The 25,815-nt window shown below is 46.7% G+C and overlaps 1 protein-coding gene across 1 annotated transcript; it reads left to right on the top strand.

Annotated features, from left to right (window-relative positions):
* Positions 1-1,981: 1,981 nt before the first annotated feature.
* On the top strand, positions 1,982-25,649 carry Ccdc113 (coiled-coil domain containing 113). The gene is made up of 9 exons (XM_052167213.1): positions 1,982-2,082; positions 4,607-4,733; positions 6,644-6,805; positions 9,617-9,772; positions 12,135-12,215; positions 15,359-15,514; positions 20,602-20,709; positions 23,743-23,898; positions 25,563-25,649. The coding sequence occupies exons 1-9, from the start codon at positions 1,982-1,984 to the stop codon at positions 25,647-25,649; spliced, it is 1,134 nt and encodes a 377-aa protein (XP_052023173.1).
* The last annotated feature ends 166 nt before the right edge of the window (positions 25,650-25,815 follow it).

Below are 25,815 nucleotides of genomic sequence, written 5' to 3'. Positions count from 1 at the left end.
GCCCTTTTGGTCACAGTTGGCCCTCTTATTGCTCTAAACAGACTGCAGTTGAACTTCAATGCATCTGCTAAAGAATCCCAGGAGCCGGGCGGTGGTGGTGCACACCTGTAATCCCAGCATTTGGGAGGCAGAGGCAGACGGATTTCTGAGTCCGAGGCCAGCCTGGTCTACAGAGTGAGTTCCAGGACAGCCAGGGCTACACAGAGAAACCCTGTCTCGGAAAAAAAACCAAATCAATCAAAAAAAAAAAAAAATCCCAGGAAAGAAATCCTGCTGATATTCCCGGTGGTCTCCATGCAGTGGGTAGCTGGCTTGGAGATGACTGGCAGGGGTCTTCAGCAAACTAAGGGCTGCTGGGAAATATGCAGAGACAAACCATCTCAGTAAGTTACCAGCCCCATCATTAAAGCTGAGAATACCATGCATCGCATCGCATCGCATCGCATCGCATAGCAGCTGGCCCACTTGCAGCTACCAGGCCATTTCTTACTGGCCCCTGTTTAGACACCGGTGGCAGAGTACCATACACCTCCCTGCCCCCAACTTGAACCACACTACGGTCAGTCAGTCGTGGAAAACAGACCTCCCCAAACTTCAGTGCTACCTTCCTGGAATTCTGGGTTTGACAGCTGTCAAGTTTGCTCTGGGGTTTACTCTACTGTGGAATTTTGAAAACTTTTAATCTCCTTGGTAAAACCCTCACCGCGCTCGCATCCACAATTTGCCAGGAACAAGAAGGCTCTCAATGGAAACTGTCCTTCTTAACTCTAGCTGCCCCATTTTCTAATTCCTTGAGGTGAAAGACTCCTCCCTCCCTCTTTCCCTTTTATCTTAGTGACAGCAGGCTATACTCCCAAGCCAACACAAAGAAAGAATTTTAGTATTAATTGTATTGTGCCAATTTAGTGAGATATTCTGTTGGTGAGTTAAGGTTTATGTTATTCCAAACTTAACACACCTTGAAACTCACACTACTTTACATGCATTTAAATTAAAAAAAAAAAAACACAAAAAACAAATGTTGCCGGGCAGTGGTGGCACACGCCTGTAATCCCAGCACTCTGGGAGGCAGAGGCAGGCAGATTTCTGAGTTCGAGGCCAGCCTGGTCTACAGAGTGAGTTCCAGGACAGCCAGGGCTATACAGAGAAACCCTGTCTCGAAAAAAACCAAATCCAAAAAAAAAAAAAAAAAAAAAAAACCAAAAAAACAAAAAACAAAAAAAAATGTGGTTTTTGACCACAAATCACAAAATTTGCCATTGAAAAGAATTAACATCTTAACCACCGTTAAGTGTATGTACCAAAAAGTGCTGTCGCTGTTGTCATCCAAGGCTGCAACTTGTTTGGGTCTCTGACATCTCATTAACTGCAAGCCAATAAAAGGCCCAAGAAGTCCCTTGCTATACGTTATTGCAAGATACTACAGACACACGACTCAAGTCTCCTTTAGGCTTGAACTCATACTTATTTTTAAAAAACCAGTTTCTCTCTCTTTCAGCACTGTGAGACGTTGCAGTGATAGAAAAACTGCAGCTAGCATGTGTGAGGCTGCAGGCAGTGACCACAGACTAGAGACCTCACTACACCACCGAGCAGAGACTTCTTGTGCGTCTCTGCTAGCTGTCTGGACCTGCGGTTTCTGGCTGGGAGGATGAATAGTATTATTACAGGCTCCATGCAAAGATCCGCATGAAATAGGTTTAACCTGGCGCTAAGGACAGAGAAGACACTGGACAAACCCGAGCTGGTGTTGTGACTACCTATTGAAGAGCGACTCTCAGAGCAGTGAGATGGATTGCATTTAGGCATCTGAGTAGGCAGTTACCTTTACTGTCTCCACCGCGCGGCGCAAGGGAGGGGCCGGATCACACGAAGCCCCGCCCCTATAAGCGTTCAGTTGTCTAGGCAACAGCGAGCAGGGTCGCGGCCGAAGTGAAACAGGACATCCTACGAAGGCTCTCAGAGCACCAAGGGCTGAAAGATGTCTGAGGAGGACTCGGACAGCGCGTTCACTGACTCCCAGACGGAGGAGGAAGGCGAGCTGCCTGTCATCCAACTGTGCGGGCTGGTAGAGGAGCTCAGGTACCGGCACCGTGGGTCTCTGCGGCCTCGGCTGTGGTTTGCGGACTACTCACTTCTACACCGAGCTCCGCGGGGACACATCGCATTATAGTGGAGAAAGAACTTGTGTTTGCCTGGTTAGCCTTGCTGTTTGCCTGCTCCTGAACTGACAAGGAGCCCGGACAGAGTGGAGGGGAAAGGGGGCCGGTGGCCTTGCAAAGATCAGACAGGATTTAATGACTCTAGAGCTTTGGCTTGGTGTCTTCCTGGTGCTGGGAAGCCGCCTTCCCAGTCTGCATCAGGTGGCCTCCGAAACCCTTAGTATTAAGAGAAACATTAACATGGTGGCTGGGTGAAAACTAAGCTATTGAAATGATTTGATTGAGGCTTTGTGGGCTGAATAAGGATTTAAGCGTGGAGATAGACTGAGAGGAATGAGTGGCCCAGTGCTCTGTATTCCACAGTCTTTTTTTTCCCTCGTCCACAGCAAGTTATCTGGAAACGAAGATTCCATAAGATAGTTGAGGTTCAGTGTACAATGTATTGATATTACTCAGTATCCCGATTCCAGCAGCGGGAAGAGATGTTGGTTCCATAAATCTGTAAATGGTTTATACCAAAATGGAGGGATTATTACTAATTACCATTTTGAGTGTTTGTCCTATGCCACCGCCTTATATGTGAAACAGCATCCTGAGAGGGACACGCTTCCTGAAGTTTCCTTGTGAGTGTCTATAACTGCCAGTCTTGTTTGTCAGACGGCCATCTTAGGAGAGAACTATGTTCTGAAGTTTTCCTCCTTAAGGTCCTGCAGCAGAGATTCAGACCCAGGTCCATGGAAGGCTCCACTGAAAATACATAGAATATGTGCTGAAAAGACAAGACACCATGATTTTCCTGTTTTCCATTTGGCTTCTGTACTAATCTCAAAATTCAGGAATTAGTTTAACAGTACACGTAGGCCTCAATGTCTCCCTCTTTTCTGCATATGTATGTGAATATGTGCATGTAGTAAAGTGGGAAAGTTTTAGAACTGGAGATGTAGTTCTGGCTCCTGCCAAGTATTCATAGGGCTATGGGTTCAATCCCAGTGCCCCCCCCACACACACATTAAAGTTGGGCACAGTGGTCCACATCTTTAGTCCCAGCACCGGTGAGGTAGGTGGAGTTCTGTGAATTCAATGTCAGCCTTGATATACACAGCTCAAGCCAGGGCTACGTGGTGATACCCTGTATCTTTGTTACTTTTCTGTTGCTGTGACAAAATACTATGACCAAAGCAACTTAAAGAAGAAAACATTTAATTTAGGGACTTACTGCTCCAGAGGGTTAGAGTTCGTGGTGGTCATGGCGGGAAACATGGCAGTAGACTGGCAGGCATGATGCTGGAGCAGTAGCCGAGAGCATTCATCTGACACGCATGCACAAGGCAGGGAGAAAGTGGTGACTATGGCCTAGGCTTTTGAAACCTCAAAGCCCACCCCCAATGACTCACCTCTTCCAACAGTGCCACACCTCCCAATCCTCCTTCAACAGTGCCCCAATCCTTCTCAAACAGTGCCACACCCCAAATCCTTCCCAAACAGTACCACACCCCCAATCCTTCCCAAACAGTTCCACTAGCTGGAGACTAATCATTCAAATACATGAACCTAAGGGGGTCATCTCATTCAAACCACCATACCCTGTCTACAAACAAACAAACAAACAAACAAACATAAAAGGCAAGTTTTATGTAGTTTTATGTATGAGAAATAGTTATGAAGTCCATAATCTTGGCATATACAAGACAAGCTAGATATGTTATCTCTGGTTGTTTAAAAGCCCACTATTCAAATATGTCTTTCTTTTATGATTGACATCCAATGGAATTTCTAATTTGGAGGCTGGTGGTAAAAAAAAAAAATAGAAAAACACAAGCCATAGGAAGTATCTAGAGATGGTCGGTGGGTATAGATAGCTTCAAGAGAGCCATTTCGAAGAACTTTTACAATTGAGTTAGACAACATCTGAAGGTGACAGCAGCAACTGTTATCAGTAGGACTCCAGAATCTTGTAGCTTCTTAGACTCAATAGCCGAGAGATCTAAGATATGTTAGCAGAACTACATGGCCCCAAAGCTGACCTCAGGCCACAGAACTCCTTGCTACTACCCTTAAAGAGTAAGGGTAACTCTTACTCTTTAACAAGGAAAATTAGGGCTGGAGAGATGGCTCAGCGGTTAAGAGAACTAAATGCTCTTCCCAAGGTCTTGAGTTCAAATCCCAGCAACCACATGGTGGCTCATAACCATCTGTAATGAGATCTGACACCCTCTTCTGGTGTGTCTGAAGACAGCTACAGTGTGCTTACATATAACAATAGATAAATCTTTTTTTTTTTTTAAAAAAAAAAGGTGATATTATCTTTGTTGTATAGGTGAAGAAAGGAAGGCAGCAGGAACATGTGTGTCTTACAGAAGCCATGGGTAGCCAATGACGTACTAAATACTGATTATTTGGGGGTGCTATTCACACAATTCACTTATGTGCCCTGTATTTTGCAGCTATGGAAACTCTGCTCTCAAAACAGAAACAGAGATGTTTGAGAAATATTACTCTAGACTGGAACCCAGGGACCACCGAATGCCGCGGTTATCAGATATTAAAATAACAGCAGCAGAATTTTCACAGGTACACAATGAAAAGTGTGTACCTTCACCCTGTTTGCCTCCATAAATGTAAATCATGTCTGTGTATCTGCCTTTGGCATGTCTTCTTGGGTCAAATGGCCATAGGCCTTCCTCTCGTCTGTTTTCTGCTTATTTCTTCCCTCCTAGTTTTTTTTTTTTTTTTTTTTCAAATGAGGGAATCCCATTCAGTTGGTAGCTGACTCTTTAAGAATACCTTAATTTATATGGATGAATTCCTTGTAGGCTAGTATGGCACACAAACTTGTAATGCAAGCACTTGGGAGGCCAAGGAAGGAAGGAAGGCCACAGGGTTTGAGGTCAGCCTGGACTACATAACAAGACCGTGTCTCAAGCAAAAACCCCAAGAGCCAGGAATGTAGCTCAGGACTTGTTAGACTCCAGGCTCTGGGTTCAAACCCTTCCACTGAAAAAAGAAATTCCCTCAACTGGGGAATCAGTTTACAAGGTCTGTTGAAACCAGGCATGGCTGCACATGCCTTTAATCTTAGAACTCAGGAAGTAGAAGCAAGCAAAGCTCTGTGAGTTTTATGTAGTCAGCTTGGTCTACATAGTGAGTTCCAGGCCAGCCTGGTCTACATAGTGAGTTCCAGGCCAGCCTGGTCTACGTAGTGAGTTCCAGGCCAGCCTGGTCTATGTAGTGAGTTCCAGGCCAGCCTGGTCTATGTAGTGAGTTCCAGGCCAGCTAGGGATACACAGAGAGACCCTGTCTCATCACAACAACAGCAAGCAAGACCTATCCAGCTACATAAATGAGTGAAGTCCCTGTCTGCCAGACTCATCTCAAAGGGCCAATCGATTTAGGTATATTCTTTGAGGAGAAAACAAATGTACTCTGAGGTTCACACTTTACCTGAACCACCTTCTATGATCACTGCCATTAAGTGCCTAGAAGATTCATGGGTTTTGTCTGTTTATTTTTTTAAAAGATTTATTTATAATTATATGTAAGTACACTGGAGTTGACTTCAGACACTCCAGAAGAGGGAGTCAGATCTCCTTACAGATGGTTGTGAGCCACCATGTAGTTGCTGGGATCTGAACTCAGGACCTTCAGAAGAGGAGTTGGTGCTCTTAGCCACTGAGCAATCTCACCAGCCCCACTCTGTTTTGTTTGTTCGTTTGTTTGTATGTTTTGGTTTTTTCAAGACAGGGTTTCTCTACGTAGCCCTGGCTATCCTGGAACTCACTCGAACTCAGAAATCCCCCTGCCTCTGCCTCCCAAGTGCTGGGATTAAAGGCATGCGCCACCACTGCCTGGCAGTTTTGTCTGTTTTGCTAAACTCAGTGACTGGGACGCATTTCGTGGCCTATAGCTGGGGTATTTCTAAAATTCCTTCCCAGGGGAGATATAAATAATTACTATCCTGTTCTCCTAAGGTCCCAACACAAATCAAAGTACCCTTGCCCAGTCCTCCCCAGTCTATATTCCCTTGCCCCTTCTAGAGACCCCTATGCAATTAGGTCAGAATTGCCTGCAGGTGGCTGGGGGTAGTGACCAACCACCCTCCCTGCTCCTGATGATGGGATGTCAAGGCTCTACAGGCCTGATTGTGATGGACTCTCAAAGGTAGACAGAGCTGTTGTTCTCTTGATGGCAACAGTTCAGTCTATAGAATAGTGCCTTACAACCCTGCCCCTCAGCATTTCTACCTCAAGATACATCGGATATATTTGAACTCATTACCAAGCATAAGCCTTGTGGTATTTAGTGCAGGACCTTAGGATGACTTGGGTCATTTCTGGCCTAACATCCAACATCCTTGCCCCTCCCAGGCTCCATCCAGGGCACCGTCCTGTAGGTCTCAGAGCTCATTTTGATGACTACCAGAGGTTGCCTTAATCACCAAATCCTCCTTTACCCTGACTTGCTTCTGCTTGCTTGGGTTACAGTTACGGACTAGGCGTAAATCCAAGGTCCGTGGTGGTCTGGACAAGATGTTAGGCCTCACCGTGGAGCAAAAGCTCGATCTTGTACAGAAGGAGCTGGAAGACACCAGAGATGAAATACGGCACATGCGGGCTAACGCAGAACGGGACCTGCAGCATCATGAGGTATCCTTTTCCCTCTGGGTCCCACCGCTCCACCTGTGGGTGTCCACATCACTGCCTGTCCTTGGGAAGAAACCCAAGGAGGAGAAGGCAAACGGAGGACTTACCTTTACAGAACTTACCAATAGCTATGTGTGCGTACAACAGTCTTTAATTTCGTTTAGTATAAAATATCAAAAATGTTTGAACGATGATCATCACCAACCCCTGTGTGCTCACCTCCCAGGTATGATCTCATTGCCATAAGACCACTTTCCTCCCTGGGACTTTAGGAGGTGAACTCTAGGTCTATTGTCAAAGTATTTTATCTAAGATGTGATATGATATGATACCCAACAGGTAAGGTGGAAGTCACAGAAGGACATAGAACAAGCTTGGCAAACTCTCATACTGAGGAGTTTGGTTTGGGAATCATGGGACCTGAGAAGTAGGCAGAGGGGTTTTTTTTTGTTTGTTTGTTTGTTTTTTGGGTTTTTTGTTTGTTGTTTTTAAACTGTTCAGGTCTTAGGAAACTGGATACCACTGAGGATAATTTAGCAGAAAAACAAGCTAAAAGCTTCATGTAAGGAGCCTGGTGCTCCCATGTGGGAAGACTGGAATCTGAGATCAGTGAAGACGCCATTTCTTGTTGATAAATCAGGAAAGACTGGAAAAACCAATTTACTGTGACCCAGATGCCTTCTAACTTTATCCTGTAAAGGAGAGTGTGTGTGTGTGTGTGTGTGTGTGTGTGTGTGTGTGTGCATTTCAATGTTCAATGAAGTCCATATTTGTCATGGGATATTTTATTATTTATTTATTTATTGGTTTCTTTTCTTTTCTTTTTTCTTTTTTTCGAGACAGGGTTTCTGTGTAGCCCTGGCTGTCCTGGAACTCACTCTGTAAACCAGGCTGGCCTCAAACTCAGAAATCTGCCTGCCTCTGCCTCCCAAGTGCTGGGATTAAAGGCATTTTTTAAAAAGATTTATTTCTTATTTTATAAGTACGAATGTGTGTGCCTGCATGTATGTCTGTGTATCACATGCATGTCTGGTACCCATGGAGGCCAGAAGAGCGTCAGGACCCCTGGGACTGGAGGTACAGAAAGTTGTGAGGCAACGAGTGGACGCTGGGAACATAATGGGGGTTTCCCGCAGGGGCTGCCAGGGCTCTTGTCTACCATGCCATCTCTCCAGCCCCATTACAGAACATTTTTAAAATACGGATAAACTAAAGGAGCATTTGAAAACGCAGTGCCGCCATCTTAGCAGACGTAATTACTATTCTCAGTTGGATCTGTCTCCCTCTTGGATTCAGATCACTCTCTGTACATAGAAGGCTTTTCTTTCAAGAACTGTCAGATTCTCTGATGCTCAACACTGTTCTTCTTGTCAATATACGGCTCTCCCTTATGTCGCTCCACATTATCCTGTGGAGTCCCAAAACCTTAGCAACAAACCCTGTACTGTATGTTCCTCTACATACATGTGATAAAGTTTAACTTATACACTGGGCATAGCACGCAGTTTAAAATAACCAATATGGAATAGAACAGTTTTAACAATGAACATTAATAAAATGTCAGCATTTCTTTTGGATGTGGGGGTCTTTATTAAATAACATAAGGGTTACTTGAACTCCCACACTGAAATCTGCCCTCTGCCCACAGTCAATGGATAACCAAGCAAGCGCTAACTCACTAATGGGAGGGTAGCATATGTAACAGGATGCACTGGGTGAAAGATGACTTGGGCCCCAGGTGGGAGGAATGGCAATCTTATCTCGATGTTTAGAACGATGCACAAATTAAAACCTGAACTGGTGATTTCTTGCATTTTCTGCTTACTTACCTTCAAACGGCCACTCTGCAGACACTGAAAGTACAGATAAAGGACTTCTGTGTGTATATGTTCCTTTGCAGTATCTGTTCTCCAAGCTACACAGCATACAAGGGTGCTTGATCATCCCCCCCCACTAACGCATCACCTCTCTAGATTTAAGTGGGACTCCTGCTTTGTGCTGTATTAGCTGGGGCTTTGGTGGTATTGTGTTATTTTGAAACAGATCTCACTTTGTATTTGTAGCCCAGGCTAGCCTCAAACTCACGGCAGTCTATCTGCCTCATCCTCCCCCACCCCCAAGTGCTTGAATTACAGGCATGCACCACCACGCTCAGATTTTCCATGTATTTTATATGGCTTGACTTTTAATGGATAAAGAATACTCCCAACATGGAAATAGTGACAGAGGTAATGTCTTATTTTTGTTGGTTACCAGCTTCTGTGAATGTTCTAACTTCCAAGGCAAGTTTTTTGTTTGTTTGTTTTTGAGACAGTGTTTCTCTGTATAACCCAGTCTGTCCTAGAACTCACTCTGTAGACGAGTCTGGCCTTGAACTCAGAGATCCGTCCGCCTCTGCCTCCAGAGTTCTGGGATTAAAGGCCTGTGCCCAGTATGTATGTTTTTGGTTTTTTTGTTTTTAAATAATAGTTGTCATTGATCAAGTTTGTACCTTGAGATATCTTTCTAAAGATTTATTTATTTATTATATGAAAATACAGTGTAGCTGTCTTCAGACACACCAGAAGAGGGTGTCAGACCTTGATATATGGGTGGTTGTGAGCCACCATGTGGTTGCTGGGATTTGAACTCAGGACCTTCTGAAGAACTGTTAGTGTTCTTAACCATGAGCCATCTCCCCAGTCCCCCAGAGCTACCTTTCTAAGCCACAAGAAGAAGCACCTGCATTGAAGCAGAAGTCAGTAGGGCATAGGTATCCACAGAGGATGTGCCGCCGCGGCATGTTGGAAACTCTTCTCTCTTGTCCTGACCCAGGCTATCATCGAGGAAGCCGACATTCGCTGGAATGAAGTTCAGAGAGCAGTGCACGACTTTGAAAAGGATATTCTGAAAACCGTATCCAAGAAGAAAGGGAGCATCCTGGCCACTCAGAAAGTGATGAAGTACATTGAGGACATGAACCGCCGGAGGGTGAGTCGCTGCCACTGAAAGAATCGATTAAGCACTCAGGAGACAGTCAGAGGCCGGTGGAGCTCTGTGAGTTCCAAGCCAGCCTGATCTACTTAGTGATAATTTACTGATACTTATTTACAGGCCAGGGCTATATAAAGACACCCTGTCTTAAAGGAAAGAAAAAAAATGAACGAATTCTTAGCACTGTGATGCAGAAAGGGCCCAGGTGCTGCAGGCTCCCTCCAGTCACTCCCCTGCTGTTGTTCTAGGGCATCTCCCAAGGAGACAGCAGTGCCTGGGGGTCAGTAAGGGGCCAGAGATAAGCCACTGTGGGGAAGCCTTCAGGGAACAACATCTGCTTTATTGCATGTGAGCAGCCTCTTACATCGTGGAAGCCTATCTACTGTGATTGGTTAGCACGTTACCTTGGATTGGACACCTCGCTCATACCACCAGGATCTCTATGCAGAAGAAGCACATTAAAGGAGAATTGGTGGTTAAGAGCACTGACTGCTCTTCTGAAGGTCCTGAGTTCAAATCCCAGCAACCACATGGTGACTTACAACCATCCATAACGAGCTGACACCCTCTTCTGGGTATCTGAAGACAGCTACAGTATGCTCACATATACACCACTTTTTGTTTGTTTGTTTGTTTTGGTTTCTCAAGACAGGGTTTCTCTGTGTAGCCCTGGCTGTCCTGGAACTCACTCTGTAGACCAGGCTGGCCTTGAACTCAGAAATCCACCTGCCTCTGCCTCCCAAGTGCTGGGATTAAAGGTGTGCACCACTACTGGCTGGCTAGTGTACTCACATATAATAAATAAATCTTTAAAAAAAGAGTAGGGGGACAAGGAGGAGGAGGAGGAGAAGAGAAGAAAAGAAGGAGGAGGAGGAGAAGAAGAGAAGAAAAGAAAAGAAGAAAAGGAGGAGGAGGAGGAGGAGGAGGAGGAAGAAGAAGAAGAAGAAGAAGAAGAAGAAGAAGAAGAAGAAGAAGAAGAAGAAGAAGAAGAAGAAGAAGAAGAAGAAGAAGAAGAAGAAGAAGACTTGGAGAGCGCAGACTTGTCCACAGTCCAGCTACAGGCTACTTAGACTGCTGCAGCTACTTGAGACTTCAGTGCTCTGGCTTCTGAGGCACGGTGTGCTTCTTATTTAGAAGTTCAGTGTGCCAAGTAGGTTGGCTGCCAGGCCATGCATTTTCTCCCACACTCCACCATAATACTTCCCACATATGTAAAATATTTTTAATCTCCAAATATGTGCTTAATTTTTTTTTTTTTTTGGTTTTTGTTTTTTTTTGATACAGGGTTTCTCTGTGTAGCCCTGGCTGTCCTGGAACTCCCTCTAGACCAGGCTGGCCTTGAACTCAGAAATCCACCTGCCTCTGCCTCCCAAGTGCTGGAATTAAAGGCGTGTGCCACCACTGCCCAGCTTAAATTTTTAAAAAAATTTTATGTGTGTATGGCTTTTTTGTTGTTCTTGTCTGTTTTGGTTTTTGCCTATGCATATGTGTATACACCACATGCATGCCTGGTGCTTGTGTAGGCAAAAAAGAGAATGTCAGATCTCCTGAAACTGGACTTGTGAATGGTTGAAAGTTTCCATGTGGGTGCTGGGAATCAAACCCTGGTCCTCTAGAGAAATGACCAGTTCTCTTAAGTGCTGAGCCATCTCTCCAATACACAGATTGTATGTGTTAAATGCATGTTAATTAAAGCAAAACAGTAACAACAGCAACAACAACAACAACAACAAACCCAGAACACCAGGCAGGATGATTATTAGTAGTATCAGATGGGTTTTCTCTTGTTATCTTTAAACAACATGATCTGTGTGTTTCCTTGGGGAAGGTGTGACCGAGTCCGGCTCCTGCATAGCCTGAGACAGGCCCCTCTCTTTTCCTCTCCTTCCTGTAAGGAGATGGACCCAGACTGGCATGAGAAAGGAAGGGGATTGGGTGAGGAGAACATGTTTTCAGTCGCAGAGACTTTGCAGCATGTTAAGCATGCTAACCTGTCGAGCAGGGCTCTTAATCCTAACACTATGAATGATAAAAATTTGCAGCTGGCCTACCATCCAATCAAAAGGCCAAAGAGTCCCAAGACTGTATCGCCAGTAAAGGGCCCCGCAGTAGCACCACACCCAATGCCAAGAGCAGAAGCACTGTGGCCCTGGCACAGAGCCCACCCAGTTTCCTCTGCACCTTGGCTTCCAGTGAAATGCCACCCCAATACCAGTTTGGGCAGAACTGAGAAGGCTCTAAAGAAATGACTGACTACCACTGATCAAGTTCTGGTTTGAAGTTTCTGATTTATTACTCAGAGCAACAGTGGAATAGATAAGTAATTGATTAAGATGTGTGTGTATTTTTCCCCCCTTAGGATAATATGAAGGACAAATTGTGTTTGAAAAATGTTTCTCTCAAAGTTCAAAGGAAAAAGATGCTTTTACAATTGAGGCAGGTATGTGGTTCTTTTCTTCTTAAAAAGGTAATTTAAGTGTCTCAGTTAGGGTTTCATCACTGTGAAGAGACACCATGACCACAGCATCTCTTACAAAGGAAGTCATTTAATTGAGGCTGGCTTAGAGTTCCAGAGGTTTAGTCCATTACTATCATGGTGGGAAGCACAGCAGTGTGCAGGCAGACATGGTGCTGGAAGAGCAGAGAGTTCTACATCTTGATCTGAAGGCAGCAGAAGGAGACTGTTCCATTGGGTGTGGCTTGAGCAATCTGAGGCCTCAAAACCTGCCTCCACAGTGACATACTTTCTCCAACAAAGCCACACCTCCTTAGTGCCAGTTTCTATGGGCCAAGAATTCAAACACATGAGTCTATGGGAGCTGTTTCTATTCAAACCCCACCACACTAAGTTATATTTCTACCCATCTTCCCACCCAGCTCTGACAAGTATTCCTGTCATAGGCACTGGAATCTTTGAACAGGTTATTTTACACAGTAGAATAACTTTGCAGTTGTTATTAATTTATGGGTATTGAGATGGGGAGATGGGGAGATGTTCTAGTTTCATCTCAGCTGCAATGAAATACCCTGAGAAAAAGCAACCTAGGGCAGAAAGGATATTTTTTCAGCTCACAGGTCCATCATCATGAGGGATTCAAGGTGGCAGAGATGTCAAGCAGCTAGTCACCTCACATCCACATTTCTGCACTCTTAATACAGTTCATTTCTGCACTCTTAATACAGTTCAGGACCCCTTGCCTAGGGGATGATGCCACCCACAGTGGGCTGGGTCTCCCCTCCCATCAATTAGTCCCCCGCAGGCCAGACCAATGTAGACAAACCTTTGTTAAAATACTCTTCCTAGGTGATTCTAGGTTGTGCCAATTAGACAATCAAAGCTAACCAACACAGGAGATGATCTTGGATTACCCGGCTGCACCCAGCATCGCTTCCCTCCTTATGAGAGAAAGGAAAAGCGGTGAGAGGAAATTTAATAAGCAGAGGTCAGCCGGGCAGTGGTGGAGCACGCCTTTAATCCCAGCACTTGGGAGGCAGAGGCAGGTGGATTTCTGAGTTCGAGGCCAACCTGGTCTACAGAGTGAGTTCCAGGACAGCCAGGGCTACGCAGAGCAAGCCTGTCTCGAAAAACCAAAATAAATAATAATAATAAGCAGAGGTCAAAGTGATGATAATTGTGATATAGGAAGGAGTCACAAGCCAAGGAATATAGGAAGCTTCTAAAAGCTGGGAAGAACAAGGCAATACTCTTCCTAAAGCCTCCAGAGGGACACAGTACTGATAACATTATGATTTCAGAGTCACACTCATTCAGACCTCCAGCCTCCAGGCTGGGAAAGCAACACCTGCAGGCGAGTGAGCCACTGGGGTTTATAGCAATTTGTTGCAGAGACCAGAAGAAACCAACATAGCTTCTGGGCAGGCAAAGTTGAGCCTTTCTGTAAACGCAATTGGCTTGAATTTGAGATTCTTATGACACCTGTGTGGCTTTTTGAGGGATGTGGCTGAGTGGCATCACTGCAGTGTGCAGTGATAAGTGTTTCAACAGCTGACTTCAGCTCCCAATTAAAGGCAGGAGGGTTGATGTGGCCCAAGGATTCTGAAACACGATCTAATGTCCATCACTTCCTTGCCCAAAGGTTTTTTTTTAATCAGTATATCAATGTGGGCATTGATGGCACGTGCATCAGAGGTAGCCATGGGACCCATGGGACTGAGAAGGACAATGCTCATGCCAGGCAACTATCACTTGGTTGACTCAAGACCCAAAAAGACCCCGACGAGCTGGCAGGAGCTCTCCTAACACAACTAAGGAGAAATGCAAGACTCCCAAAATCCCTGCACAGGCACAGGCTTAGAAGAAGGGTCTATGACAGTCAGTTCAGTGGGAGTCCAGGCTGTTCTAGAAACACAAGCCAGTCCAAGGAGGGACGGGACTGGCTCCGCTCTGCCCTTCCCGAGGCAGCCCCACCAATGTGAACTCCACACGTGAAAGTAGCAGACAGTGTGGTGAACACAAGAGGAGGTTGAGTGGTCCTCTATTTGTGTCTAGGGCTACTGTGGAAGGGGGCAGGGCTCTAGTAAAAGAAATGCTGCCCAGGAGTGAGCTCCTCGTCTCCAGGGCTTCCTGAAGGCTCAGACATCGTGAGGAGGGGCTTGAAGTGAGTAGTGTATAGATGGCCTTTAACCTATGTGCCACTGCAGCACGGAGATGACAGCGATGTGAGCCCTATCCCTAAGGCCACTGGGGTGTAGTATCCCGAGAGGAGGGTAGGCTCAACTCTGTATAAACAGAGACGTGAGGGCCTAGAGCTATGGCTGTCAGAGGCTCAGCGGAGACTGGGCTTTCCCTGGTTGCAGAAAACAGACGATGCAGTGCTGCTGGGGGAATGGAATCTGGATTCAGGGAAACTGTGGCATTTGGAGGAAGCAGCAACCCGGGGCTCTATGCACCTCAGTCGACTTGTCAAGGCAGGAAAGACAGCAGCCCCAAAGGCGGCTACTGTACCCACAAACAAGAGGCCATGAGCCTGGACAGGAGGCAGGTACAGTTTAGAGAGGGACCCCTTTTTACTAACAAACCTACAAAAAGAAGGGGAAATTATGGGCAGTCCTTTGAGGGGTTCCAAGTTTAAAGTTAAATTTATTTGTTCGCTTTTGAGACAAAGTCTTGCCGCATGGCCCACTCTGCTTTCAATCCCAAAGTCCTCCTGCCTCAGCCTTCCAAGATCTGAGATTACAGGGTTGTTCCACCAAACTCAGATTAAAAATACATGTTCAAATGGCCTGCTTTTAGACTGCCTTTAGAACGTTGTAGAAGTTCCTTTTCCCCGGTGGGCGGTCTCCCTCAGCCTGACTCTAGAGCTTCTGTGTGGTCTGGGAAGGCCCTTTTGCACTATATATTTTTGAGTCGCCATCTTCTGTGATGCCTTGGATGTGTTCCTTGAGACCCAGAGGCATTGTGTTAACTGAAGTAGCCAGCCCTAGCGCGGTACTGCCATGCCGGTTCCCTGGCCGGTTTCACAGACCGGTGACAGATCTCCGAGATCCTGCCAGATTGCAAGGTGGGAGCTTAAGCTTAGGTCGCCCCTGACCTCGCCTCTGTTTTTTCTTTCTGAACCACAGAAGGAGGAGGTGGGCGAGGCCCTGCACGACGTTGACTTCCAGCAGCTGAAAATCGAGAACGCTCAGTTTTTGGAGACGATCGAAGCCAGGAATCAAGAACTGATCCAGTTGAAGCTGGCCTCTGGGAACACCCTGCAGGTTCTCAACACCTACAAAGTAAGCTCCGCCCCTGGGCCAGGCACCCTGCCAGGCTTCCTACAGCCACTGGCCCCACCTCAGGGAGCAGTTCACCCAGGCTGTAGGTGTCTCCTGCTGTCCTCTCCCCCACCCCCACTTCTCTTGACTTGGCAAAGCCTGCTCTCCTAACTCCCCAGAATGTTCCCACAATCCTAAGGTTCCTGAAACACACCTGGGGGCTTCTTTCCCCTTTGAACACAAGTGTCTGTGCTGGATTCCCACCCTTCCTTAGGAGAGTGAGGGACACAGATCTGGCTTGTTTTGAATTCCCTGGGGGATGTTTATGTACAGGGTTTGAGGGTGAACCACATTAGGGCCCCATTTAATTGAGGTATGTATTCAGCATTTCAAAACCCTGCAAAGGAAAACAGCCTCGGCTACAAATCAGAACACTACTAAATTACGCATCATCTGAGTGCAAGGCCTTGGGGAGTGAAAAGAGGCGCTATTAATAATTAAGCAGGGCTTATGGCCACGAATAGGGCCTCTCCTCAGCAGACCAAACCATCTGGTCACCCTGTGAGTGACAAAGTACCTCAGTAGCTGGCAAGATGAGTGAGCTTGCCTCACTCCAGTAGCCTAAGAACTAAGAAGGGAACACCGTCAAACCAACACAGAAAAACTGACCTGCCTTCTACAAAGTTCATTCACACACACACAGACACACACACACACACACACACACACACACACACACACACACACACACACGATGTGATAGATCAATATCATCTTTTTTAAAAAAATATTTATTTATTTATTTATTTATTTATTTATTTATTTATTTATTTATTTATTATATGTAAGTACACTGTAGCTGTCTTCAGGCACCCCAGAAGAGGACATCAGATCTCATTACGGGTGGTTTTGAGCCATCATGTGGTTGCTGGGATTTGAACTCAGGACCTTCCAAAGAGCAGTCGGCACTCTTAACCGCTGAGCCATCTTTCCAGCCCTATCAATATCATATTATTATTTATATAAAGTTATATAAATAATATATCATATCCTATTATTTTTAGTGTGCATATGTGTGCTTGTGGGCGAGCATGCCACGGCATACATGTGGAGATCAGAGGACAGTTTAAGAGTCAGCTCTCTTCTACCATGTGGATTAAACCCAGGCTGACAGGCATGACGGCAGACAGGTCTACCCACTGAGCCACCTTACCAGTTCTGTTCAAAAGCATCCTACCTGGTCATAATGTTCTCACGTTCTTTAGTAAAACCCTTGTAGGACCTGAGGGCTTTTCCTCGTTAGCATATGCACCTACATACTGTGTAAAATTTTGCCTCTGGTCCTGCAAAGCTGGACGTTTACTATCTGGCTCTCCAGAGTGAGTTTGCTGGCACTTGACCTTGTGCCTAGGTGGCAGGGACGGCTGGAGCTTGGTAGCTTTCTTGTGGCCTTCGTCTGGCACACAGAAATGTGATAAACAATGGGAATTTGCAGCCGGTGTCTATAGTCCCCCGTACTTGGGGATAGGGTAGGGGCAGCTTGGGCAATACAGTGAGGCTTTGCCTCCTCCAGACAAACAAAAATCCAAAAATCCTCCACACAAAAAAAGCAAAACAGCTGGATGGCAGTGGTGGCGCATGCCTGTAATCCCAGCACTGTGGGAGGCAGAGGTAGGCGGATTTCTGAGTTCGAGGCCAGCCTGGTCTACAGAGTTAGTTCCAGGACAGCCAGGGCTATATAGAGAAACCCTGTCTCGAAAAAAAAAAACCAAATCCAAAAAACAAAAAACAAAAAACAAACAAACAAAAAAAATGCAAACAAACAAAAAAAGCAAAACAAAGTGACTTGGACTCTCCCACTGTGAGACAAGACTTATATTTGTTTGCTCAACGTTTTCCTTTACAAACAACAAACAAACAAACAAACAAACAGTGACAGAAAAGACCTAAAGCAAAGTTGCTGAGATTTTTGTCCAGTCATAAACTGGAGCCAGCAGGAACTGCCTGCGCAGCATGCCCACCAGGTGAGCCTTCCTTCATCCTGCAGAGCACAGACAGCTACTGAGCCAACGTTTCGAAGCTCACATGTGATGAGCGAGCAGACCATTCACATCTGGCTTATCCCATCTGAACAGCTGCTTCAAAATGAGACCCGTCCCGGTGACTTCCAGGTCCTCGATACCCGGAGAGCTGGGTAGGACTTGGCTAGCTCTCCCTGGGCCTTGACCTTTTCCCAGAGAGACAGTCCGGCAGCTCCGGGCCTGCCCGGACTTGTGGAGTTTGGGCAGTGGAGCTGTGGTTGCCATGGTGAAGCTGCTAGGTTGAAGAGCCTGTCTGAAGTCACAGTGTAGACGGCTGGAGAAAAGAAAGCAGCAGCATAGCCGGCCAGGCAGGATGCTGCGGGCAAGCCTGTTTCCTGTGAAGGTGAACCAAGATGGAGCTGAAGGAGATGGACTCTGTAGGGCTCTGAGAGTGGACCCCAGTAACAAACTGAGGGAGAGTCTATCTTTCTTCTTCCTGTGGGCTCCTCTCATGTCCCAGTCATCAGCTCCTGGGAGAGAAATGGAGGCAGGACAGGAGTGACTTGGGAAGTCCGACTTCACCTGGGATTGGATGTTTGCTCCGTTATGGCGAATGTTGGTGCTCTATCCGGTAGGGGTGCTTCAGCTGCCAGAGGCAGGGTCCATGTCTCATTCCTGGACCAAGTTTCATGTGGTCATGAGAAGGTGAAAGGAGGGGCTGTTTGACAGCACAGATAGCAAGCACCCAAGTAAGAGACCTTGTTGAAAACATTCAGACTAACTCCCCTCTAGTGGCAAAATCCAGTGCCCATGCACGCCGGGCACAGGGCCAAAGGCTCAGGGCAGAGCTCTGAGACCATACAGGGAGACCATGCAGGCAGACACGCTTGCAGTGAGTCTGAGTGTGAGTGATTCTGGTGTTTTCTCTGACTCCATATCCTGAGGCCTGCCTGGTGAGTCCAGCGGGGCATAAGCATGTGATTACAGCCACCCCGAATCACCCTTGTCTGCCTTAAGTGACCCAGTGCCCTGAGGAGGATGGCATTCTAAGCCACACCCACAGGTGCACACACTGTGTAATGCAAATCTGAACGGGGGAAGGTAATGGCTCTGGGCATGGGGTCATTTCTGTGATGTGACTACGAGGCCAAGTTGATCTTAAGGAGGTGTCCAGAAGGTCTGATTTATCCCATGAGCCCATCAAAAGATTTATTTATTTATTGCAAAAGCAAGTCATAGATATGAAGTTGAAGTGAAATTTGGGGGCCAGAAGTCCTCCATTATAGCCTTGATGGAAGAGATCCTAGGTGGCCTCTAAGCTGTTGTCAGGAAGAAACCCTTCAGTGCTATGACTTGAAGAAAATGCATTCTCCCAACAACCATTGTGCTTAAGAGAGGCCCTCAAGACGCAGACACAAGCCCTGGTCCTGGCCACTTCCTCGCTTTCAGCCTGGTGGGCTCATGGGCAGAGAACTCAGCTGCTTTGTGCCCTTAGTTAAGGGAGACAAGGAGTGGCTCTAATCACAGGACCTGAGGTGATTTCGTCACACCGGAGAGCTGGGTCTGTCTTCTCTGTAGTGACCTCAAGCGGCTGACCTGAGTGCATCAGCATCTTTTGGCCCAACAGAGCACTGTCCATTCTGCCCTGACTCCCAAAACTAGGCAAATGGCTTCCCTGGCTCTTCTTCCCCCCTACCTGAGTAGTCAGCCCCTCCAAAAATACTGCCCTCACCCCTGCACCCCACGCTGACTCTCTTGTCTGGTTTCTCATCCTCACACAGAGCAGGGAATAGGAACGGAGGCTTAAAGAAAGGAGTGTTGTGTTTGATACAAACGCGGTGTGATGTGGTGGGAGGGAGGGATTTCCTTGGCTCGCCCTGCCAAGGTGTCCCCATGAAGAATCAGCCATAGGACAGGCCTAGTATAAAAGGGAGTCTATTTGGGGGAAGGGAAGGGGACCTGGAGAAGGGGTAGGAGCAGAGAAGGGGGAAGGCAGAGAAGGACAGAGAGAGGAAGAGAGAAAGAGGGGAAGAGGGCGGCCAGGGAAATGTAGGAAGAAAGAAGACAGGGAGAGAGTAGATGGAGGGGAGAAGGAAGGAGGGAGGGAGGAAGGGAGGGAGGGAGGGAGGGAGGGAAGAAAGAGTGGTCTTCTTACAAGCCTGACTCCTGGCTAAAACCTGGCTGGCAGAGACAAGCTGTTGCTAGGTAACTGTCTGGCAGATCCTAGAGGACTTGCTAACTAGGAGAATCTGAAAGGACCAGGATGGAATGGCTCCTATGAGCCCCCGGCTCCCAGGTGATGGCTCCAGCCTCTGCATTCTCTAAGTTTTGAACTGCTCGGGCAATGCCCCTGCCCCTTCCTCCTCCCTTTGAGCTTTGAGATCTCCTCTTCTGTCTTCTTGCCCTCTCTTCCTTTACGGAGCCAGACAGAGAACATTCTAGCATTTCTGGAGATGTCTCTGCAGGAGAGGTGCCAGGGAGCAGGTTCCAGAGGAGGCCAATCTAAGCAGCAGGGGCCTGGGGACACTGAAGGGCAAATAATGTGGACACCCATGAGGAGCTCCTGCAGGATTCTCTGACCCCAGCAAGCCCAGCTCCTTTAGGCAGAGATGTGTACGGAGGCTGAGGAATCACACTGCATTTGTTCAAACCCTGGCTCCCTTACTTTTAAGTGAGAGGGGTCAGACCCTTCTGTGGGGAGCTCCCCTCTTCCTCTCTCTGCACCTTCCTGAGGTAGTCATCACAACTATTGAAGGACCAGTCCCTGCCAGGCACAATGTTCTATTCTCTACCAGGATGTCTCCTCAAAACCTAGCAAGGTGAGCATATCATTGACGTTTGGCTACCTAAGTTCTTAAAAAGCAGTGGGGCAAGATTTGAGTCCTGTTGCTGGACCCCTCAGCATCTCCGGCATAGGCCAAGATCCCAAGGTCCTCCCCTTCCCTCCAGCCACTTCTCAGATACCTTTGGCAGTCCCACGCTGATGTGAATGATTCTGTAGGAATGGATGGCCTTGCTTCTGCTCATGACCCCCTCCCCACCATGCCGAAAGCTCCTCTTAGCGGGCGCCATGCCGGTGTGTTTCAGAACAAGCTTCATCGGGCGATGGAGGTCTACACCAATCTGGACAAGGAGATCTTGCTGAGAAACGAGCTACTTGGGAAAATCGAAAAAGAAACCATTCAAGCAGAGGAGGTAAGAGGACAGAGTGTGACCCTTCTGATGCGTGCCTCTTTCTGTCCGCAAGGGTCACTGTCCACCGAGACTCCAGAGAAAGAGCCCAGACCACAAAAATCAACATAGCTTTGACACACAAGAGCAGATGCTAGATTTACAGCTCAGTGATGCTACATGAGCTACTGGGTGATGGTCTAGGGTTTGCTCACAAAGAAAACAGAGTCCACAGGAAATGCCAGAGTGGTTCGCCCAGAGTTCTGGAGTTCTGTGTGTATAACCTCTTAAAAATACATAAGGTATATGGTACTGTAACCGATACGACACATAATGCACGTGTTTTACATTAAGGGTAGAGAGAGGGAGGGACGAGTGGAGGGAGGGGGAGGGAGAGTGCTCTGTGGAGCGTAACTGTCCTTTGGATGCTCAGCGTGAGAAGACTGTAGCAGAGATGGAAGGACTGTGACCTCTGGCCAGCCAGAACTCACCCCAAAGCCAACAGTCAGTGTGTGGAAGGGTGGGTGGTGTCAACTTTGTGTGCTTTGAGAACATGTAGCTGAGCCTCTGTGACGGTAACATACAAGGATGTTGTCCAAAGAGAAGTGATCCTTCGGGGAGGGTAGGGGAGAGAGTCCATTGGCTTCCTGGGCAGAAGGCCTGGCCTCAGTTCAAGATAGGACTGTTTTCAGCCTGTGCTGGGGACTGCATGAGCCCGCCTGTAACACTGCCTTGTCCGTTTCTAAGTCATCAGTACGGTTATTAGTGTCATGGTTTTGAGTGGATCCCGGGAGCATGTGTGGCCCAAACCTGCTCACAGTGATCACAACAGCGCAGGATTATATCAGACTGTGCTGTTCATGCACCTCCTGTGCTTGATGCAGAAGCAACTCCCACAGAAAAGTCCAGCCTTAGGACACGGAGAGGTGGCGAAGCTGACGGTGCAGCCTGGCCTTGGGTTTTCCCTCACATTAGATAATCATTAAAACTTAAAACTCAGGTTTTGAAGTCCTGGATTTCATTATTTAGTACCTTTTAGTTTTCTTGTTAGCTTCATCTTTTCAGTGCTGGGGATTTAACCCAGGGCTGCTTTTTTGTTTTTGTTTTTTGTTTTTGTTTTTGAGATGGTTTCTCTGTGTAGCTCTGGCTGACCTGACCTGGACCTCACTCTGTAGACCAGGCTGGCCTCGAACTCAGAAATCCTCCTGCCTCTGCCTCCCAAGTGCTGGGATTAAAGGTGTGTGCCACCATTGCCCACCTGATCCCAGGGCTTCTTACAAGGCTTCTTATAAAGGTTTATACTTAGCCTAGTCTCTTAGGTAATTTTCTATTTCTGTGATAAAATACCATGACTAAGGCAACTTATAAAAACAAATCATTTAATTTTGGGGGGGGGGGTACGGTTTCAGAGAGTTGGCGTCCATGAAGCCAACCGGGCAAAGTCCACCGGGCAAAGGCACGGTGGCCGGAACTGCTGAGAGCTTGCATATTGATCCAAAAATCGGAAGCAGAGAGTGGTGGTAGTGTTTTATATGAGTGCTGCAGTTTCCTCTTAACCCAGCTAGTTCCCGAATAATTGAGCCAGAGCAACTAGATCTATTTAACAAGTTTTAAGGGCACAACAACTAAGCAATTATAACTTCATTTTTAATCCTTTAATATGGCCCCTCTGCCGGCACTTGTTTCCAGCGTACAGAATTTCCTTTAGTATTCATCACAAGGCGCATGTGCGAGGTTTCTCTGGGTTTTCCTTGATGAGGGAATCTTTCCATTGCTCCCTCATTTGAATTGCCTCATGCTGGAGATAGTGGCTCATGCCTTCAATCCCAGAACTCAGGAGGCAGAGGCAGGTAGATGTCTATAAGCCAGAGGACAGCCTGGTCTACATAGAGAGAGCCTGTCTCCAAACAAAACAAAACAAAACAAAACAAAACAACAAAATGAAATAGTCCTTTATTGTATAAATTTTATACTTACAGTAAAATTATTACACTATTTAGAGAAGTATTTTTTTAAACATTTACTTATTTATGTGAGTACATTGTTACTGTCTTCAGACACACCAGAAGAAGGGATTGGATCCTATTATAGATGGTTGTGAGCCACCATGTGGTTGCTGAGAATTGAACTCAGGACCTCTGGAAGAGCAGTCAGTGCTCTTAACCACTCCAGCCCTAAGGAAGTTCTTTATGCCACATATTTGTTTTCTATTTTAACAATTAACATTGTTTCCGATGAGCAGCCAGCTGTTGCTCTCGCCAGGCTCGCCTACAGGACTGATTGTGGTTGCTTTTCTTGCGTCTCAAGCCCCTCCCTTCGCCTTATCATTCAGTGGTTCGAGTGTGCTGTACTTGGGATGGATTTCTTTGCATTTATCCTCTGTGGAGCTTGTCTAAGTTATCTGGGTGTTGAGCTTAGTGTTTTTAAAATAAAAAACTGGGAGGTTCTTGTCCATGGAAGTCTTGAGTAGTTTTTCTGTTCCTCTTCCTTTTCCCTTCTGTTACTACTAATGTGTAGTAACTCAGGCTGTCTACTTCTCTCCCAAACTGCCAGTTCTCAGTGTCTTCACTGCCTCTCTTCATATTGCATAATCTCTACCCATGTATCTTCAAGTTCGGAGCTTGCTTCTCCTAATAGCTTAAATCTGCCATTGATTCCTCACAGTATGGACCCAATGCCATTGAACTGTGTGCTCAAAGATATTACTTAAAATAGCAAGTGAATGTTATGTTTATTTTACAATACAAGAAGACAGGAAAGTGAATCAAGACTGATGGACCCAAAGCATATATAAATGCACAATCTCACACACAAAACAGACTGAGAAATCAAGAGAAAGCATAGTAAACAAAATAGGGAGGGGAAAGAAAAGGATGAGGATCCTAGCCACTCTAGGGTTTTTAAGCCAGATGAAAACATCACTATCTGGTAGAAAAACCCAGAATCTTCAGAGGGGGCCCCCACTTGCTGTCACCTTCCATTTTAGAACTGTACTGAGATGTGGGGATGGAGCAGGAGCTCCCAGAATTCCATGGACTAATGGGTCCTTTCCTACAGGACAGGGCCAAAGCCCATATCTTGAACAATAAGTTACGGAAGCAACTGGCTGAGTTCCGGGCTCCACAGGTAATGATGTACGTCAAGGAGAAAATCCTGAACGGGGACCTGGAGAAGACCATCAAGATGTGGGAGCGGAAGGTGGAGATCGCAGAGGTGAGCCTGCTGTCCCCAGGCGGGATCGAGTCTGACTTAGCCCTGGTTATGGGATCACCAAGTATCTCAAGCCGTCAACACCTTTCTTGTTCTTCAGGGCTGAACTTACAGGGATGTTGGGCATGTTGCATCTGTGTGAAACCTCTGCAGATGTTTCAACTGCTCAGCCAAAATGAACAATGATTTTCCTTCTAAGCTCCATTTTTAACAACCAGGGACAATGTACTTTAGGGTCAGGAAGAGATGCTTACGACATAGATGTGTTTAGTTGTTTGTTTCCATAATGAATTTTAGAGTCTTTTAGATTTATTAATTTCTGCTTCTTTGGAGAAGATAGTTTTTAAGAAAAGGAGAAGCTGCATGTGGGGGTCACACCTTTAGTCCCCAGCACTGAGAGGCAGAGGCAGGGAGATCTGTGTTTGAGACCAGCCTTGTCTCTATATAGAATTCCAGGCTGCTCAAGACTACATAGTGTGACCCTGCCTGAAGAGAGAGAGAGAGAGAGAGAGAGAGAGAGAGAGAGAGAGAGAGAGAGAAGAAGAAGAAGAAGAAGAAAAAGAAGAAGGAGGAGGAGGAGGAGGAAGAAGGAAGAAGGAAGAAGAAGGAAGAAGGGAAGGAAGGAAAGAAGGAAGGAAGGGGCTGAGGGCAAAAAGGATGGAGGGAGAAGAAAAGAAAAAAAAGTTGTTTCTGATGGTTCTTAGAACCCAGCTCCACACATTTCCATGATTCCTGTAGGTCCCTGGTTTACAGCCAAGCCTGCAGCCTTTGAGCTGGGCTGTGTGTGCTTAGACCTCCTCATATGGCCCGCCCACTTAGGGTGTCATTAGTGTGGCTTAAAAATCACATGGGCTGCTGGGGAATCTGGCATCTCGACCCTAGTTCCAGTTCCCTCATATGGCAGCTTGGTGACAGGACATTAGGGACCTAACTTGGGGTACATCATACCTGGAACTGAAGAGAACCCATTGGGGACATGCACCATCTCATTTCCCTGGACCAAAAAAACCAAAACCAAACCAAAACAAAACTCTTTAAAACAGGCTTTCAGGTTTTTGTTGTTGCTGTCTTGTTTTGCTTTTCTTTTCCTTTCCTTTTTTTTTTTTTCTTTTTTGTTTGTTTGTTTTTGAGACAGGGTTTCTCTGTGTAGCCCTGGCTGTCCTGGAACTCACTTTTTGACCAGGCTGGCCTCAAACTCAGAAGTCCGCCTGCCTCTGCCTCCCAAATGCTGGGATTAAAGGCATGCGCCACCACTACCTTTTCCTTTTCTGAGACAGGATCCCACACATCCTAGTCTATCCTTCAGTGTAATTTAGCTTAGTTTGTAGCTGAGGATAGCCTTGACCTTCTGATCCCCATCTCCCCACCTCCTACGTTCATCACCACTCCAATGTTGATAGGGTGCGGTGGGTTGCACCCAAGCCTTTGAGAGTGTTAGGCACACGCTAAACCAACTGAGCCACATCCCAGCTCTAGAAAGAGCTTTTGGGACTCCATTGCCCTATGGTGTTGTCCACCAGCAGGGTACACTGCAAGAGCCCAGCCCCCAACAGGGCCACCTGCATAGACAGCAGCTCAAAGATGGCGGTGGCTTTCAGCTCAGGCACATTCTGTCTTTCCCAAGTAACCCTTCTCCCCTCTCCCCCTCCCCTTTTTTTGTTTTATAGATGTCTTTAAAAGGGTACCGGAAGGCCTGGAATAAGATGAAGACTTCGGATGAGCAGCTGCAAATGATTCGCCCCCCTGGGAAATAGCCAGGAGCAGCCGGCAGCTTGCGGACCAAGAAGTGACCCATTAAAGTTCTCTATTATTTTCCATCAATGGGGTTCTCTCACTTGTTGCCTGTGCCCAGCTAGCGTGCCCCCCACTACCAGGCCACATCCTGATGGTCACCTGTAGGACCACATCTCCCCATGGGAC

The sequence above is a fragment of the Apodemus sylvaticus genome, chromosome 21 (genome assembly GCF_947179515.1).
Source record: "Apodemus sylvaticus chromosome 21, mApoSyl1.1, whole genome shotgun sequence".
NCBI lineage: Eukaryota > Metazoa > Chordata > Mammalia > Rodentia > Muridae > Apodemus > Apodemus sylvaticus.
This window is presented reverse-complemented; position numbering and strand designations above follow the sequence as displayed.

Coding starts and splice junctions, on each gene's coding strand:
- Ccdc113 (XM_052167213.1), top strand. CDS start 1,982: ATGTCTGAGGAGGACTCGGACAGCGCGTTCACTGACTCCCAGACGGAG. Junction 2,083..4,606: donor GGGCTGGTAGAGGAGCTCAG/GTACCGGCACCG, acceptor TGTATTTTGCAG/CTATGGAAACTCTGCTCTCA. Junction 20,710..23,742: donor AAACCATTCAAGCAGAGGAG/GTAAGAGGACAG, acceptor CCTTTCCTACAG/GACAGGGCCAAAGCCCATAT.